The following is a 17410-nucleotide window of genomic DNA, read 5'->3' on the forward strand; positions in this document are numbered from 1 at the left end:
GGTTCCTGCCGTGGGAACCTCTGCTTTTGGCTGAAGGAATGCTACCAATAAAACATGTACTTCCATTTAGCCACCCAAATTTTCATGCTGGAATTCTGAGTTACTGGCAATAGAGGGCAGTGTGTATGTACAGCCTTAATCAGGCTTTTATGTTTGTAATGAAGTTGGATGGAGTTGGAAGTTCCAGCCTTTGCCAGTTTTTGGAAAATGTAGATCTCTGCTGCTTCTAGATATCCTCCCCAGCCCTCCTTGACACCCTTTTCTGTCCTCCACATTCTCATTCTCTCTCTCTCTCTCTCTCTCTCTCTCTCTCTCTCTCTCTCTCTCTCTCTGGGTTACAAATAAATGATTCTTGCTCAGCATCTGATATAATTTATATTTTCAATAGCTTGTTGCATTTTAGAGCCATTGAAATACCTATTCTTTCTGGTCCATATTTTCACCTAAATTACAGAGTAAGCATTCAAGAGGGCTCCCCCACTTCCTTCAAATCAAGTTGGAAGCTCTAAGTTTTCAACTCCATTGCAAGGAGGGGCATTGCAGGAAATGGACCTCTTTGTGTACGTACTGGACACCCTCTGCTTCCAAGGGTTTGCTGGATAAGTAGCTGTCTTCAGTTTGGGGGCAGTATTTGACTTCAATGCATAGCAAAAATTCATGCTCTCATGGCTAAACATTTATGGCCCCTTGTAATCTAAATTTTATTTATACATATACCTATGGTAAAAATATTATGCAAGAAACTTAAGGTTTATTTTTAAAAATCATTTTATTGATTTGCATATTTAATTTACAGATTTATTTCAAGTTTTAATTCATAATTTTGCTTCCTCATTACAGAATATGAATGACTGGACTAAAGGCATTTCAGCCTTATATTAAACTGGTCCCCACAGGTTTTTTTTACTTGAATGGCAGTGTGAAATCCTCAGGTTTTTTTAATCACTCTCAGATCTAATCTCTTTTAAACATTGATTTTATGTACTTTTGTGCTAGAAGTGCTTGCTTATCTGAGTCTCGGTTATGTGCAGAAAATGGATAAATTGAATGTGAGAGTCTACAGCCTCAGGCACAGAGCTGCCAAAGTTGCTTCTGTACTCTTGTCTTCTGGACCTCTGATCTCCTTGCTCTATGTTATAGGTTGCATTGTAGCTCTTGCAAGCAACGATGGAACTGTTAAGACCTTAGAACTCAAATCGGGTCATCTGTCCAGCTTGTTGGGCCATGAAGATGAAGTTCAGAGCATCGTTTTTGATCACAAGGCAGAGCATCTGGTCTCGGGTGGCTCGGATGGTACCGTTCGCATTTGGAACTGAGACACTTGTCCACTATTTTATTAAACCTCGCAGTCATTTTCCTGCACCCTCCTAGCAGTGCCGGTGGCTTAAAATGTATTTCCATTATCTGAAATAAAGCAAAGTTTTCATATCTTAGTTTAATTTTATTTATATATATGTACACACACTATCTTTTTGCAATCATTCCTGTTTATTTGGCAATAAAGAATGCATCAAAGGAAGCTATCATTTGGCATTTTCCTCGAGAAATAGCTTTACAATGACGCCTAATGACAGAGGAGATGAATTGCAGGGGAAATTATCCCCACCACCACTGCCAAGGTAGGCTACTACAGCACAAGGCAGAAGAGAAAATATACTTTTCTGGCAGTGGTGCTATATTTAACTTGTTCTAACCTCTAAATTCATCTACACTTTAGAGTTCAATGCATATCTACACACACACACACAGTGTATTTTTTAAAGTAGTAATTCTGACTGACAGCAAAACAAGAATGTTTAAGTTTCAGACCAATGCCTTGACAGTTACCCTTGCCTCATCATTCAGTAACTGCAGAGAGTCTCAATCTACCGACAGCCACTTCCTGGAACGTAGCCCTGCAGTCTCGTCTGATTCTACTGTTTTGAAATCGGCAGGGTTTCTGCTTTGTTTCTTTGGAAGGGAGTTGTCAAATGCAAAAGTATATTTATGGGTAATTTAGAAAATACCTTCCGTCTAGGGGAAGCTCCCCAGAGTGAACGTGGACCCACTGAGTAGAAGCATACGATTTGTTTTCTTCGCCCGGAGGAGCGGCACGTTCCGCCGCCTGCATGATGCAAAATGCGAATCGCCGGTTGCTGTCCGTGGTGCTGAAGGATCCCAGAATCGGCTTGACAGAATGTGCTCCGAAGGTGTGCTGCTATTCAAGTGCTGAATCTTGCCAAAAGTTGCTGCTGTGCTTGAAACCCACACGTCCCCTATCATTTGTTTTGGGGAGAGCCTCTGGAAAGCCACACTGACACGATGGTGCTGCTGACTGCATTTCCGTCTGGATTGGCTCTAAGCTCCAGCATGCTGTTGCTGTTGCTGTTTCTGGAATTGGAAGCGTAGCACATTCTCCACCCTTGCGTGCTTTTTTGCAGATATACAGAGCGGAGTGATCTGGTGGGGGGGGTCTTTTTTGGTGGGGGGTGGAACTGAAGATTGCAACCAAGGATATAAGGAGATAAAAGAACAATCTAGCAACAATGATCATATTTTTGGAGTCTAGCTTTTTACCAAGCAGCCTCACCTCTGGACCCCCTTATGGTTGTTGATTTGAATTCTGGACACAGGGTTAAAGCTTCAGTCTCTTGGTGTATCTGCTGGGTTTTCTGTGTGAAATGGGAGGCATTGGGGAAAGGGATTTTCCATGATTCTTTCTTGGAGGTGTAATTAAGAGGACTTGCTGAAATTTTAATCTATGGTGGCCTGTAACCCTTTCCAGCTTTCACTTGGAATAGGTAAGTATACATTTTACAATGAGATAAAATGTAGACTTCTCAAGAATTTAAAATCCCCTAAAATCAGATATAACAAAAGAGAATAAATTTGTACAGTGATAGCTTTGCAGAGCTTATTTACATGTTGAATGTTTAAACAACAGAATAGATTTTCATTCTATTCCATCTATCCTCTTTCTATAAAAACATAGGCTAATGAAGTTATAACAAAAAACCCAGAATGGTCAAATGCTGTAGGAAAGTATTGTTAACAATGTTAATCCTTTGTGAAATTTGTTTTCTTTTTATTCATAATGCTTGATTTTATTCAATGGGTTATTCTCTGTTGTCCCCACTATAAATCACTTTTTTTTGCAATTTGCTTGTTTTCTAAAGTTTCCACAGCTTTAAGCATGGGCTCACTGGAGCCTACCTGTAGCATGCAAGTGACTCTCTGATTGAATCCGAAAGGCAGGCTAAACAGTTCTGCAACACAAATAAAACAGAGCCGAATGCTCTTGCCACTGCTGTAGGGTGTACCCTTGTGGTAAAAGCATATCTTGAACTTCAAGTAACGAAACATTCTGAGCAGACATGTGAAACACCCAATCCCCTTCTTTGCTTTCTCTCAGCACTGAATAAACTGCTTTGTCAACAGGATCATCTAGTTTGTTCTGCAAGATGCAAGGCTTGCTTTTTCCCTGAGTCATTCTTGCTTGGCAGCATTTTATTCTTAAAACAACTTGAAGTATATAGATACATATACAGATTTGCATATAAACGATACACATTCATTGTGTACATGTTGATATAAAAATTACATATCCTATCAATATTAGCATGTCTGTATCAGTTTGATATAGACCACTGTTAAGTTGGTCCCAGACAGCAAGAGATTCAAAAGAGGTAAGAAGATTGTTTTGATTTTAACTCTATGCCACACATCCAGTTAATTGAAATAACTCTTGCCATAGAAGATTTTGATTATAAATTTAGAATTTATAGAATTTCTGTTTTCTCTCCAATTTCGTCAAAACCCTCCTTCCCACCTTCTTCTTCTCTTGCTCTTGGGCAAGAAGAGTGTTACAGGAGTAAGTCTGTCAGAGTGAGCACAGCCAATAGTAAAGCAGCAAAATAGAAGTAGAGTATGAGGGAAAGGCAGGACTCCCCTTCATTTTGAAACCAGGCAATCTGTGTACATGCCTTCCTTTCTGAATTCTGTGGATTATCTGTGTGTATATGGTGGTGTATGAGATACTAAGTTGACATGGCCTATTGAAATATTTTAGTGTGCCTAGTAGGTTTCTCCTTGTACATGCTGATTGTGACTCAGTATTTACATATTTTGAGATAGATGCCCTAAGACTATATGATAAGGCAAGGGGAAATGTAAAATAAGAAAAATAATCAGTTAGCAAATCCAAGTATGAACACATCCACTCAGGATCCACCAGTACTCATACATATGAGTGCTACAGTGATGTTGAGCCCCTGTAAAGCACACTGGAGGCCACTGGCTAAGAAAAAGAAGCCATTATGAATCAGTTCATATAGAAAAGACTATAATACACATTTTTATTTCTGCCAGATAAGTACCACAGCCAAACGTTTTTCATTATACTCAGTAGTAGAATTGGTACACCATTTTCTTGTCATTCGAAATGTAATTACATTTCGGAACCATTCTCTCTTTTACCTCTTGCTTCCCATGAAAACACCTGGCATATTTACATCTTAGTTTTAATTAACCAATTGAGGTGGGTTGAAAGCAGTGCTGAGTTGTGATCCCAGTAGTAAGATAGAAACAATTATGGTCTCTAGACTGAATTCCATTAAAGTCTCATTCACCTGTAATTCATCCTCTTAGCAATTTTTTTAAAAAAAAAATCTGCACAAGTGAGTAAACAAATGTGCATGCCACCTAGATGTAAACAATAAATTGCTTGTATTTATGCAAACACCATGGGAAATATTCAACATGTGACGAATGTGTTTGTCACATAGAAGTCTGACTAACGTCAAGAAGTATCAATTCTTATCTTGCTTGGCTGATAGGCATATCGTCCAATACAGTTTGGATTCGCATTGCCTTTAAGTTTTCTAGTTAGAATGATGGATGCGTTATCGGCAGACAAGTTGAAGGCATATAGCTCATCATCCATTGAAATTTAGCAATACACTGCTTTATACAATTTCATTCTGTTGTGTGAATGTTGTTTAATTTGACCAGGAGAATGTTTATATTGAGGTACATATTGTGCATGCTATCCAGATGAAGTTAGATGAACAACCAATCCCTGGCATTAGACAGATCCAATATAGCTTGAGGATTATCCAAATTATGTACACATATTTCCAGTTGATTATGCCAGTATTACATACATGAGCTAATGATCTGACCCCATTGTTCTTAAAAAGACAGGATTTCTAATCGGTTAATGTTTGTCAGCTGCTATATAGCTATATATGTTTCAAATTGTACCTATTTAAAATATTTGTTTTCAGCCCACCACTCTGGCCTCTCCATGGAAGCATCTGTGTATATCTGATATTAGACCATATTACAGAAGTTGAGGAGGGGGATGGCTCTTCATATTCATGAAGCCTGCATATTTCTGTTGCTAATTCCTAGTTTGGTCACTCCGCTGCCTTCAACCATGAAGACTACCCTGCTGACGAAGGTGATCAAATCTCAAAGAATGATAATAATCTGATATTTGATGACTATCGAGGGAAAGGTTGGTGTGGATGACAGTGGTTTGTATACAAACTGGGAGAGCGGTTTTTTCCAGGGCATTCCAACTGTCCATGTGTCTGTACTGAGGAGGACCTGTTTGTGACCAACCAGAATGCCCCAAAATCAACCCAAAGTGTACTAAAGTAGAACACAATGGATGCTGTCCAGAATGCAAAGAAGTGAGGAACTTTTGTGAATACCATGGGAAAGCTACAAAATCTTGGAAGAATTTAAGGTAAGACCAACACATATTAATCCATTGATTCCTTATTTCATTGTGTATGTACATCTAGAGCTAGAAATACATACAGTACCGGTACTTTTAAAATCATGCATTAATTTGATGTCTAATTGATATGGGGGAAAGATGTGGCATGCTAGTCAATAAATATCCAATTTCTGTGTTATTGTTGACAGGTGGGTGAATAGGAGGGTGCATAAGAGATAATTGGAACTAGCATGTTACCTTCAGTGTCAGATTCTAACTTGTCTTGGTTCCAGAATATGAGACTCCTTAGAGATATGTACAAGTCCAACTACCTCCTTTGGAAAATGTGTTGTAGCTTTCATGCAGCAAAGGAGTATAACCAGCAATTAAGCGCTTTGACTGACCTGTATTAATGAAGAACACCAGAAAAGAAACAATCAATTTTGCAGGTTAACCTAGAATGATTGTGCCAATGGAGAAGTGCCAGTGGAAGTGGAGCTGACCTCAAATGACTTTCCCACACCTCCCTTCTCCTGGCAGCCCCCCCCCCCCCCCCGAGGGTTGGAGGATTCTTATAAATGAGTGGGCTATGTTGCTGTGGGGAAAGGATAGATGGGCAAAAAAATCAGGCAGGGCACCTTTTCTGAGTAGAGTTCCTGCTCATGGAAGGTGTTTCCACCGAACTTCAGTGTCTCCCCCTTCCACCTCAGCCCCTCACACACAACACACCTCATTCAAGAGGTTCCCCAAGTGCTCAAGTGGAGCTTTTGAGGTTCTGAAAAGTCACTCTAGGCCATCCTCATTCCACTTGTGTTTCTCTGGATCAAGGCCACAGTATTTCCATTTTTCATCGAGGATGGGTAACCATATGAGAAGATCCACAATAGATGGTGGACTGAAGAACTCCAAGCCTATGGAAACAAGCAAAACTGATAAGAGGTGATTATATTCTATAATTATGCAGGAAAGGCTGAACCCATTGTTATTCCACATGTTTACAGAGCAATCCAAAGGCGCAGGTAAAGGACAACCGAAAGTTGAAGAACAATATTTTCCAATGCACTAATGGCATTTTGTTCTCCCTCCTAAGTTTTTTGTTAAGGTGCCCCCCCATAGGAAACACTCCAGCTCCAGGACTGGCATAGTTTGCTCCCACCCCACTTGAGCTTGTTGAGAGAACAGGAAGGCAAACACCCCTCCAGAATGTCTTCTTTTCACTATCTTTGATATTAGAGCTCTGACACTGAAGCAGGATCCAACATGAGATCTCTGAGAGTAGAGAAAAGGAGATCTAATAGATCCAGTGGCCTCTAAAATGCCTTCTCAGGGACCATAGGATTGTATTCTAAATGGCTTGAAGTACAGTATATATTTCTAGTGCAGGAATTAGTTTTGACTGCTTTGAATGCCGAGGTTTACCGGTACTTCTGTGACTGAAATCACCCTGCCTTTTCTAACAGTCTGAAGATCTAGTTCTCTTCAACTGGAGCACTCTTGAGTAGTTAGGGCTCCAATTATCGCGAAGCAAATCTTTTCATACATGTAACCTTAGGCATGAAACAGCCTCAGTAAGTCTGGAAATGAGTACCTACAAAGTGGAAAAAAGGAATTGCCCTGTTCAGATTAGATCAATGGTCCATCTAGCTCAAGGGATTTTTCCTCAACCCTGTCCACAGTTTTTTCTGGACCTTAGATAGAGGTTCTTCAGCCTGTTGAACTGGCATTATCAGTGCAAAGATGATCAAACCCATATAAAGCCCAGAAAAAACAATAGCCATAGGGCCTCACCTTTCTTACTGTCTTACTATCTTTCTAAAGATGGGGTTGTATATCCAATGCAGGTGTCCGCTAATGGAACAGGAAGGGAGGCATTACTTCCAATTCCACCTTCCACCGTGTCCCCTGAAATCTGCTCTGGGTGGTTGGGGCCCACCAGAACAGAGTGTGTGTTGAGGTGGGGTGAGGGACTGCAGGGAGGAGGACAAACTTGTAAAAATTGCCACCCCCTCCTCTTCTGTTAACAGATGCCCCTGCTGGAGCAAAAGAGCAATGTGTACCACTCAGATTTATTGACTGTGTTTCATAATTATTTTTTCTAAAACTTGTTATAACAGATGTGAGATCCCTTCATAGTGAGATCTGTTCACACCACATATAGTTGCCTCCCACACTGTGGTATACATTCACATGGACCATTAAAAAAACACACACCCTTGAACATGATGACTGCAAGTAAGACTTAAGGCCAACTAACAACAATCGGTTAGAAGAATGAAATTTCATTTGGAGTATTCTCCCATTAGAATAAGCAGGATTTAAAGACACTCAACTTTGCTAGACTGAACCTTATGTTTCTCCATGTGATTTGCATACTATGGTCAGGACTGCTCACATGTCTGGAGGAATGCTATATGTGTATCCACTTTTGGGATATTGCTAGGTTCACCAATAGGCCCACTCTCTGATAATTGATTATCTGAGCCATAATCCAGGAAATAGAATGGCTGGGTGGAGCTTATCCCATCTTATCCATAGATACTTCAGTCAAAGTAAGTGGCATCAGTTAAATTGTTAGCAACATTGCTGGAAAAGCTTGAATGTCCAAATTCACATGTGTTTATTAGCAGCATAATAGTCCCATGAAAGCACAGCTGCATGAAGATGGCAACTTGTTCATGTCAAATGATTCTCTACATTGCTCCAGAAATTGTCACCATCCCATCAAAACCCCTCTGTTGTGCAGTTTGGGATAGCACTGTGCTGATTGCCACATCTGTGTGGGAAGTCACCTATGGTTGCATTTTTGAAAGACTATCAGGGTGTCAGGGTGATGGTAGGGTGTCAGGAACTGGCGGGATGCGGATGAGTGTGCACTGGGGGAAGGAGGACTGGAGTCTTACTCAGGAGAGAAGACCAGTGATTTGTAGGGAACTGTACCAGCCATGAGGCAAGAGTCACAATAGCCAAGAGATTGAACTGCAACTGATGAACTTCCTGCTTTAAATCCTGTGTCAGTCAGCCAGCAACTGAAAAGGTGCCCTTTGACAAGCCTCTCCCTTTTAGCCCTCTGCAAGGTGAGGATTATAACAACATTGACCTATCACAGTGCAGGTGAAGGTGCCAAAGTAATAATTGCAGCTTATCATTAAACAGTCGCAAAGAAACCATTCTGGAAATGTATAAAAACTGGTCAAAAATAGAGGAAGGCTTTTACTGTTCACCCTACCTATTCCTAAATTATTTGTATCTTACTGCAATGTTAAGACAGTGTGAGCTAAACTCATTCCTTGTTCTAGTTTGTTGTCTTTAGTGGACTGGTGTTCTTCATCTGGGTGAGGTGAATAGTGCTGACAATTGGTGGAATTACTTAGCCACTAAAATATGTTTCACATATAAACATAATTTGAAGCGGTGGAAAGGGAGAGGTGATTAACAGCACTCTGTTAAATTTTGAATAATTTTTTCTAGCACGACCTACTATTTGTCCTTACATTTGTAGTCCTCAACTATACAATTCAGTGATTCTATGATCCTCCCAACTCAGAACTAGATTCTGCAGTGTTTGAATGCCAGTTCTTTTGTTCCTGTCTGTGGACCACAGAGCTGGACAAAACTGAAGAGTTATTTTGGCCCAGTTCAGTCTGAATCAAGATAGAGATGGCTTGCCCATTGCTACTAATGTATAAAGAACTCGTTACTTTATATTATTCCAGCTAGGAAGAGCTGTTGGGAATACAGGTGCCACAGAAGTTAATCTATATTAAAGAAAAAATATCAATGTGATTTTGGAGAATCCTGCTTGTGTACAGAGCAATCCAAAGAATTTTTTGGAATGGTGGCCATATTTATACATCTAATGAAATATTCACATTGACACCAAATTGCAGCTAAAGTGAAGTTTTGAGGCAAATTTTGAGGTTCCTCATAGAGTCTTCTAGTCCAAACCCCTGCAATGCAGGGATCTCAACTAAAAGTATATTGAAATGCTAATTGAAATGGAGTGTTGCTGTTTTTCACATAGCCCTGCTTCCTTCAGCTAGTTCTCATGTCTCAGTGGCCTTAATTGTTCATGTGATATACGCTCAAAACCCCAGTTCTTGTGACCTCAACCTATGAAAACCTATGAGTTCAGTGCAGGATTCCTGTTTTTGGGAATGCTTCCCCATGGAGATTCACCTGATGCCTACATTACATAAACTTTTCTCTTCAACCGGGTTTGTCGGATTAACATTCTATGGCTTTTAAAATGTGCTTGTAGGAGGGGGGTTATTGGTTTGTTTTTCTTTTATTATTATTATTATTATTATTATCAATCAATAACAATTTATTCGACCGTCAGTCAGAACACAATCATCCATACAAATTTTAAAAACCTGAGACAACTCAGAGGGGTTTACACTAAAACATACAGTAAAAGTAAATTATACATAAAAACCCATATCGATACCATCGATTTTGACCTTACGCTGTTTAAGGGCCAAAAAAGAAATTTGGCCACCTCAAAAGTTGTGGTGCCAGTAAAATTATTCAGCAAAAACGAAACCTGACATTCTCCATCTACCAGGCTAAGGTGGCCTAAGAGTGGAGCTATCAGTTTCTGTCTAAGAGCAACATAAATGGCAGGTCAGGAGAATGTGTTCGGTTGATTCAACCTTTCCCGAGGCACAGGGACAGACCCTCAGAGCATATGGGACTCCCTTATATCTTCCCACAGGACCTCTGTTTCCAGGACGTTTAACCTTGCTGCTGTGAGGAGTCTGCGATATTCTACATATTGGATTTCCACCAGGTAAGGGGCTGGTGAATTCCGGAAGATCTGCTCCCCCAAAAACATCCCTGGTTTCACACAAGCAATGTCCTCTTGTCTTGCAATGTCCCTCAGTCTTTGAGAGATCACAGCTTTGGCATGAGAGAATGTCATGGACTCCAGAAAGAGCTGTGACAGTCCGCAAGTCTGCACTTCGTTTAAAATCTCTTTTTCCCACATAGATTGGAAATCATCCCTTAGTATCAGGGGTGCCATGCCTACCGGGTTAAAACAAAGTTTAAGCCATAACCAAAGCTTGGTCTTTAGGGCCACATATCGAAAGGCTTGCCAACCCACTTCTAATCTCATGACTGCACCCGCTACAGACGGGGGAATCCTGAGAATAGCTCTGAGAAATCGAGTTTGGACAGCTTCCAATCTAAGAAAGTCCCTGCGTGTTCCCAAAGATATGCCCGCCAACATAAGAGGGAGAACTTTCATTTGAAAGAGCCTCAAGGCAACTTTCACAGATTGGGCCTGGTTCTTAGCATATAAAGATCTGATCATCATGGCTGCTTTAGAGGCATTAGCAAATATATACTCTTTATGAGCTACAAAGGACCTATTTGATCGGATCACTTGGCCCAAATATTTAAAGCTGTTAACCTGTTCTAGTGTAACACCATTCATCGACCACGAGAGCAATTTTGGTCGAGCAGAGCAAACCATAACCTTAGTCTTAGCATAATTTAGTTGCAGCTCATGTTGTACACAGTATTCATGAAGTGCTACTAACATTCTCCTCAACCCAATCGGGGATCTAGCCAAAAGTGCGGCATCATCTGCGTACAGGAGGACATTTAGAGGCCGGCCAGCTAATTTGGGAGGATGGTAAGCATTGTTGGCCATATGGGCCACCAATGAATTAAGATAAAAGTTGAACAGAGCAGGGGCCAAAAGGCAGCCCTGTCTTACTCCCCTGGAGGTGGCAATAGGGTTAGAAACTAAACCCTTGTTATCTATCCTGACTCTCAGGAAGGTGTTCGAGTGGAGATTAATTATCAGAAGGAGAAGACGACGATCAATTGTTGTAGCAGCCAGTTTTGTCCATAGCTTTTTCCTGGAAATCCGATCAAAGGCCTGTTTAAAGTCAATAAAGGCCACATGCAGGGTTTTAGGAGTTTTGTCTGCGTACTTTTCAGCTAGGTGGTTCAATATTAATATCTGGTCAGTTGTGGATCTTCCAGGGCGAAAACCTGCCTGTTCATCAGCAATAATATTGTTACTCTCCATCCAGTTTAAAAGCTTGGTTAGCAGGTATCTAGCATAGATCTTCCCGATGACATTTAACAGGCTAATCGGTCTAAAATTGCTTGGCTCTGTACGTGGTCCTTTCTTATGGATTAATACAATCAAGGCAGAGTTCCAGCTTGGAGGGAATTTTGTTGTGGTGTTTATATATGTAAAGAGGGCCGCTAAGGGTGGAATCCACCAATCTTTGTTAGCTTTAATGGCATCGATAGATATAAGATCGTCTCCAGGAGCCTTGCCCGTTTTAAATTGATCTATGAGGGTTTCAACTTCGGGGCAGGTGACTGGCTCCCAGTCAGGCAAAGGTTCCTGATTCACCATTTCATCACCTTCAGTATGGTCTGCGTATAGATCAAAGAAGTATTTTTCCCAGGTATCTGCAGGGATTTGTGGTTCAATCCTGGCTAATGGCCTGCCCAGGTAACCAGCAATTAGGTGCCAAAAAGCAGATTGGTTTTTATTTTCCGCTGCTACCAACAGTTTACTCCAATTATTCCTTTCAGCTGCGTGTTTCTTTTCTTTTAATAGGTTTTTATATTTCTTCCTAAGGATCAGGAGGTGGTTGCTAGGTACAGGGTCGTTTGATGCTCTATAAGCCAGGTATTCACTGTACAGGTATCTCTTGAGGTTCTTACATTCCTCATCGAACCATTTTCTGTGGTAAAGCTTGCTATTCCTTGTAGGGGTCCGCGCCAGTATTGGTTTTAACGTTTCAAGTAAATTATCATACATTGGTAGCGGATCTTCTGCCATGATAAGGGAATCTCTTGTCCTTTTCAGCTGGTCGGACCAAAGAAGCACATTCAAATGCTGTGCCACATTGTCGGTCCATTTTAGTGCTGTGGGTCTTATCTGTAGATGATCGTTTGTTAAGTGCACGGAAGCGTATCTGTCCAATTCATCTGCCAGAGTCAAAGAAAGTTCTATCGGGAAATGATCACTCTCTACCCTCGTTGCCACCTTGAAGCTGGATATCTTTGGAATCAGCTCTGGGGAGATCCAAATAAAGTCAATAGTGGAGGCCCGTAGCCCAGTCCAGTAAGTAAATTCAGCTGGGTAGTCAGACTTAACTGCCCCATTTAGAAGGAATAGGTGAAGAGCCGACAAGGTTTGCCTGCATTTAAAACCAGCGTATGTAGCAACGCTATCTTTAAAATTTCTAGGTAGAAGCTCAGTAGTTATCAGAGATGTTGAGGGGTAATTGTTGAATTTATTAAAAAGGATTTGATCAGTATGTGCAAGGCGACCATTAAAGTCTCCCGCCATCACAAAGGTGGCTTCAGAGTATTGTTCAATAAGCATTTCAAGTGTCCTTTGAATTTCATTCCATCTCTGGTCGATCAGGTTTTTCTGATAAATTGGGCGTAAATATACGTTAATCACCACTATTGTTTCCTCTGTTGTATGTAACTTTATAGCTAGCATGAGTGCAGACTGAATATCTATTTTTTCGGCCTGTAGGTTAAAGGCCAGAGAAACAAAGGTGGCCAAGCCACCTTGCGGTCTACCAGGTGATAAGGGATTCCGTATTGCACTCAGGTAAAAGCCTTTGTATCCTGATAGGTAGATGTCCTCATCGGCCCATGACTCTTGGAATAGCAAAATCTGGCTGCCTTTTACGTAGTCAACGAAAGACGGGTCCATAAGCTTAGATTTAATACCGGCTACATTCCATGATACAAAGGAGAGTGTCCTCTTTGCAAGCTAGTTGACTGTCATTTAGGGGGAGAGGTAGTGTCCTTAGGAGGCTGAGAGGACCCCGCGAAGAAATCAGTTATTTTACTTTGTAGGAGTGGCTCAAGTGGGGGCCGCACTGGCATAGAGTTCAAGGAGGGATGGACAGGCTGACGCAGCTGGACATTCCCTCTATTGGGTGGAGTTTCTAATACAGACAGGTCACACGCCTCCATGGTGTTAGGGGACGATGTGTGGAGGGCCTCCAAGTAGAGCCGTCGGTCTTTAAGGGATTGTGTATCAGTTCTCACAGGGACGGCAGAGACAGGCCCCCTAGTAGGCCAACCAGATGAGGTTGAGATGATCTGGTTTATATGTCCTGCAGGATCTTCAATCAGCACGGTGTTAACTCTCAGCTCTGGGACCGCATCCTCCTGTGTTTGTCTCGGTATCAGAGGAGACTGTAGATCTGGAACTGCCTCTGGGGCTAAGCAAGGAGAATTCACTAATGCATCCGCTCTTTGTATGTCGGTAGAGTAGGAGGACTCCAGTTCCGGCATAGAGGAGTAGGATGGCAATGATTTATTAGGAGAGGTAGGATTTTGAGCATCCTTCTTCGGCTCGTTATCCAAAAGGGGTGAACGTAGATCTATTAATGGTGGAGATAGATGTCCAACTTGAGGTATGGAGCAAGGATCTGTTTCCTGGAGAGAGGCCCTGGCACCCAGCAAGGGTGTCGCACACTTTGGCATAGGGCTTTGAGGGATTAACTCCTCCATTTCCATAGAGCACGGTTCTGCTGAATTGGGGTGATTGATGTTCATGAACGATTTAGTATGGAGGATGTGCAAGAGCTGTTGTTTAAGTGAGTCCAGCCTACAGATTATTCCCTGTTGTTCAGTTGTTGGTAGCTCACCAAAAGAGGCGATAAGACATCTTTCCTCCGGGGGTGTCCAGTGGTTGTCCTCACAGCTATGATCCTTTGCTACTACGGTGGAAGCATGGGACATGGATTGTTGCGGGACATACGTGTCTAAGGTAGTGGCTCAGGGTCCCGGATTGTATCTGGGATAATAGGTGAGGGTGTCTTATCGGGTGATCTATCGATTAGGAGTGGTTTGTCTTGTAATCGGTGAAAACTCTTGTTGGTATAATGCCGCAACTTGCCAGGAATGCTTTCCGCCTGATGGAGATAGAGGGAATCCTTGAGGAATAAAAAGCGAGCATTACTTTCTGGTGCCTGCACTGATAATTCAGTGGTAGCACTGCAATAAGGTCGACTTGTGATGACACAATGTTTAGAAGTTTGCTTAGATGCTCTTTAACACCACGCAAGGTACCCCACCGCGGAGACCCATCCCAGATAGTGAGGCATAATTTCCTTGGTTGCAGAATCAGCGATTGGTGGGACAATAGAGGATTAAGTTGAAACTTAAAGTTATCCAGTTCTTTGTTACTCGAAGGGAGGTAACGCTGTCTGCCTGAATCACCTATTGCCACAGGTTGGGCTGCCTTCGGCGGAGGGAGAACAATTTTTTGTTGAAGTTTGCAGAATTGTGAGGATAGTCCATCGAGTCTTTCAAAAATACAGTGAAGAGTTCTGATTATTAAATGGAGCTGTTCCCAACTAGTACAATCCCCCCGTTCAATTTCTGGACCTGACGCCAGGGGGGGTCCATCCCCTGTATCTTTTCCATTTACATTTATAGTCTGTGGAGTATTCAAATCCTCCTCTGGAGTAGCCACCTTGTTATCGCAGACATCTTTAAGGGGAGAAAATTTGTTTTTTATTGGCACCATGAAGGTCAGTTTACTAAAAGAGTCCTCCAATTTAGCTTGTTTAGGAGCTGGTGCTGAGACTGCTTCCTCTGGGTCTCTGCTGCGTTTACTAGTAGGCGTCATAATAAAGTGGGAGGAAAGCCAGAAGGACAAGAAAGCCAGAAGGACAAGAAAGACGAGAAAAGAGATAAAAGCCCAACTTCATAATACCGAAAACAGGGTGTGGAGATGCTGCAGAGGGGTTTTCATCAAGGCAATTTCCCTTACCCCCGATTAGCCTTTTCAGCTGGGAGTCTCAGTCGCAGTAAAACTTTGTCCAACGCCAGCAGACGAAGTGTAGCTCTTACTAATTCACTTCTTGCCCTCTGCCACGACCGTCACCAGCCTCAAGCTTGGCAGGCTGAATACAGTCAAGGCTTAAAATCAGCGTTGCAACTCCCAACATAAATTATTATTATTATTATTATTATTATTTATTTTGTGTTCTCATTTTGTATTTTTATGTTGTGAGCCACCCTGTGATCTTCAAATGAACAGAAATATGCAAAATTTAGTAAAAAGTAATAATGATGATGATGATGATACAGTTGTACCTTGGAAGTTGAATGGAATCCATTCCAGAAGTCCGTTCAACTTCCAAAATGTTCAGAAATGAAAGTGTGACCTCTGATTGGCTGCAGGAAGCCCCTGCAGCCAATTGGAAGTCACACCGGACATTTGGCTTCCAAAAATCATTCAAAAATCGGAACAATCACTTCCAAGGCGTTCGGCAGCCAAGCTACGACTGTAATAATGATGCCATGAACTGAATTCAAATTAAGCAGAGACAGAACAGCAACAACAAAAACCCACCCCTCTTTTGTTACCTGATCCAAAGTTATTGCCTTCTATGCTCTCATTTTAAATTCCATTCAGTCTCAAGTGTTTGAAGTTTGCATTGGAAGATAATGAATGAATAGCTTCATCCAGTTTCATGGGGGGAGTTTGTGGCAGCATTTTCTTTTGCTTTTATCCAGTTCAGTGGAGGATTTCAGCTAATTTATTATATTGGATTTGTTTTGTATGATTCATCTTCATGATGGTGAAAAACATTCCCTGAACTCAGCTTTTGTTTGGAAACAGGAGGCCCCTTTCAGTTATGCATTTCTTCCCTGCTCCGTGGGGTTTTGTTTTCTTCCCTGGGAAACCAGCATGAAGTTCTAAGTTTCCAAGGGAGAAAACTCAGCCAAATCTCCCCAAATAAATATCTACATATCATAAAGATGGGGGAAAGGACCATGGTGTTAAAATGCTTGCCCGTTATAGACTAAATTAGAAAGGGAAACCCCAGTTCTAAATATTAGACAGAAAGAGGGGGGGGGGGGCTATCAGGGAAGCGGTTTCTGTCAACATGTGCAGATTGAACCAGCTAGTCAGGGAACCCACTCCATGAGCTAGAAGGAGCCCCAGCTGACAAAGTGACTTGGCCCTGGCTGCTTATCAAGGTGAGTTAAACAGACATGTGAGATCCGCAACAGGATGAGGAGGCCAAGGCAGCCCACTCTGCCCAAAGTAATCCCTAACTCTTAGTTAGGTAACAGGAACAATGAAACAAACCACAGCAACCAGGCAAGTAGAAAGCCAGCAGGGGCATGAGGGCTTTCCAGTGTTTTGCACCCGTTGCCATTTGTTGTTGTTGTTCAGTCGTTCAGTCGTGTCCGACTCTTCGTGACCCCATGGACCAGAGCACGCCAGGCACGCCTATCATTCACTGCCTCCCGCAGTTTGGCCAAACTCATGTTAGTAGCTTCGAGAATACTGTCCAACCATCTCATCCTTTGTCGTCCCCTTCTCCTTGTGCCCTCCATCTTTCCCAACATCAGGGTCTTTTCCAGGGAGTCTTCTCTTCTCATGAGGTGGCCAAAGTACTGGAGCCTCAACTTCAGGATCTGTCCTTCTAGTGAGCACTCAGGGCTGATTTCCTTGAGAATGGATAGGTTTGATCTTCTTGCAGTCCATGGGACTCTCAAGAGTCTCCTCCAGCACCATAATTCAAAAGCATCAATTCTTCGGCGATCAGCCTTCTTGATGGTCCAGCTCTCACTTCCGTACATTACTACTGGGAAAACCATAGCTTTAACTATACGGACCTTTGTCGGCAAGGTGATGTCTTTGCTTTTTAGGATGCTGTCTAGGTTTGTCATTGCTTTTCTCCC

General features: G+C 42.0%; 2 protein-coding genes across 2 annotated transcripts in view; both read left to right on the forward strand.

The window, feature by feature from the left end:
- SPAG16 (sperm associated antigen 16) overlaps positions 1-1433 on the forward strand; it is a 389408-nt gene extending 387975 nt beyond the window's left edge. The window contains exon 16 of the mRNA XM_033171018.1: positions 1141-1433. Within this exon, the coding sequence (XP_033026909.1) occupies positions 1141-1316 (176 nt within the window). The 3' untranslated portion in view covers positions 1317-1433. The remainder of the gene's footprint in view (positions 1-1140) is intronic.
- Positions 1434-2197: 764 nt separating this feature from the next.
- Positions 2198-6568, forward strand: VWC2L (von Willebrand factor C domain containing 2 like). The gene is given in 6 exon segments (XM_033153419.1): positions 2198-2780; positions 5265-5399; positions 5402-5578; positions 5581-5703; positions 5706-5731; positions 6533-6568. Coding segments are annotated over 5 exon segments (420 nt in total). The 5' UTR covers positions 2198-2780; positions 5265-5341.
- Positions 6569-17410: the final 10842 nt, after the last annotated feature.

Source organism: Lacerta agilis, chromosome 1 (assembly GCF_009819535.1).
Source record: "Lacerta agilis isolate rLacAgi1 chromosome 1, rLacAgi1.pri, whole genome shotgun sequence".
Taxonomy (NCBI): Eukaryota; Metazoa; Chordata; class Lepidosauria; order Squamata; family Lacertidae; genus Lacerta; species Lacerta agilis.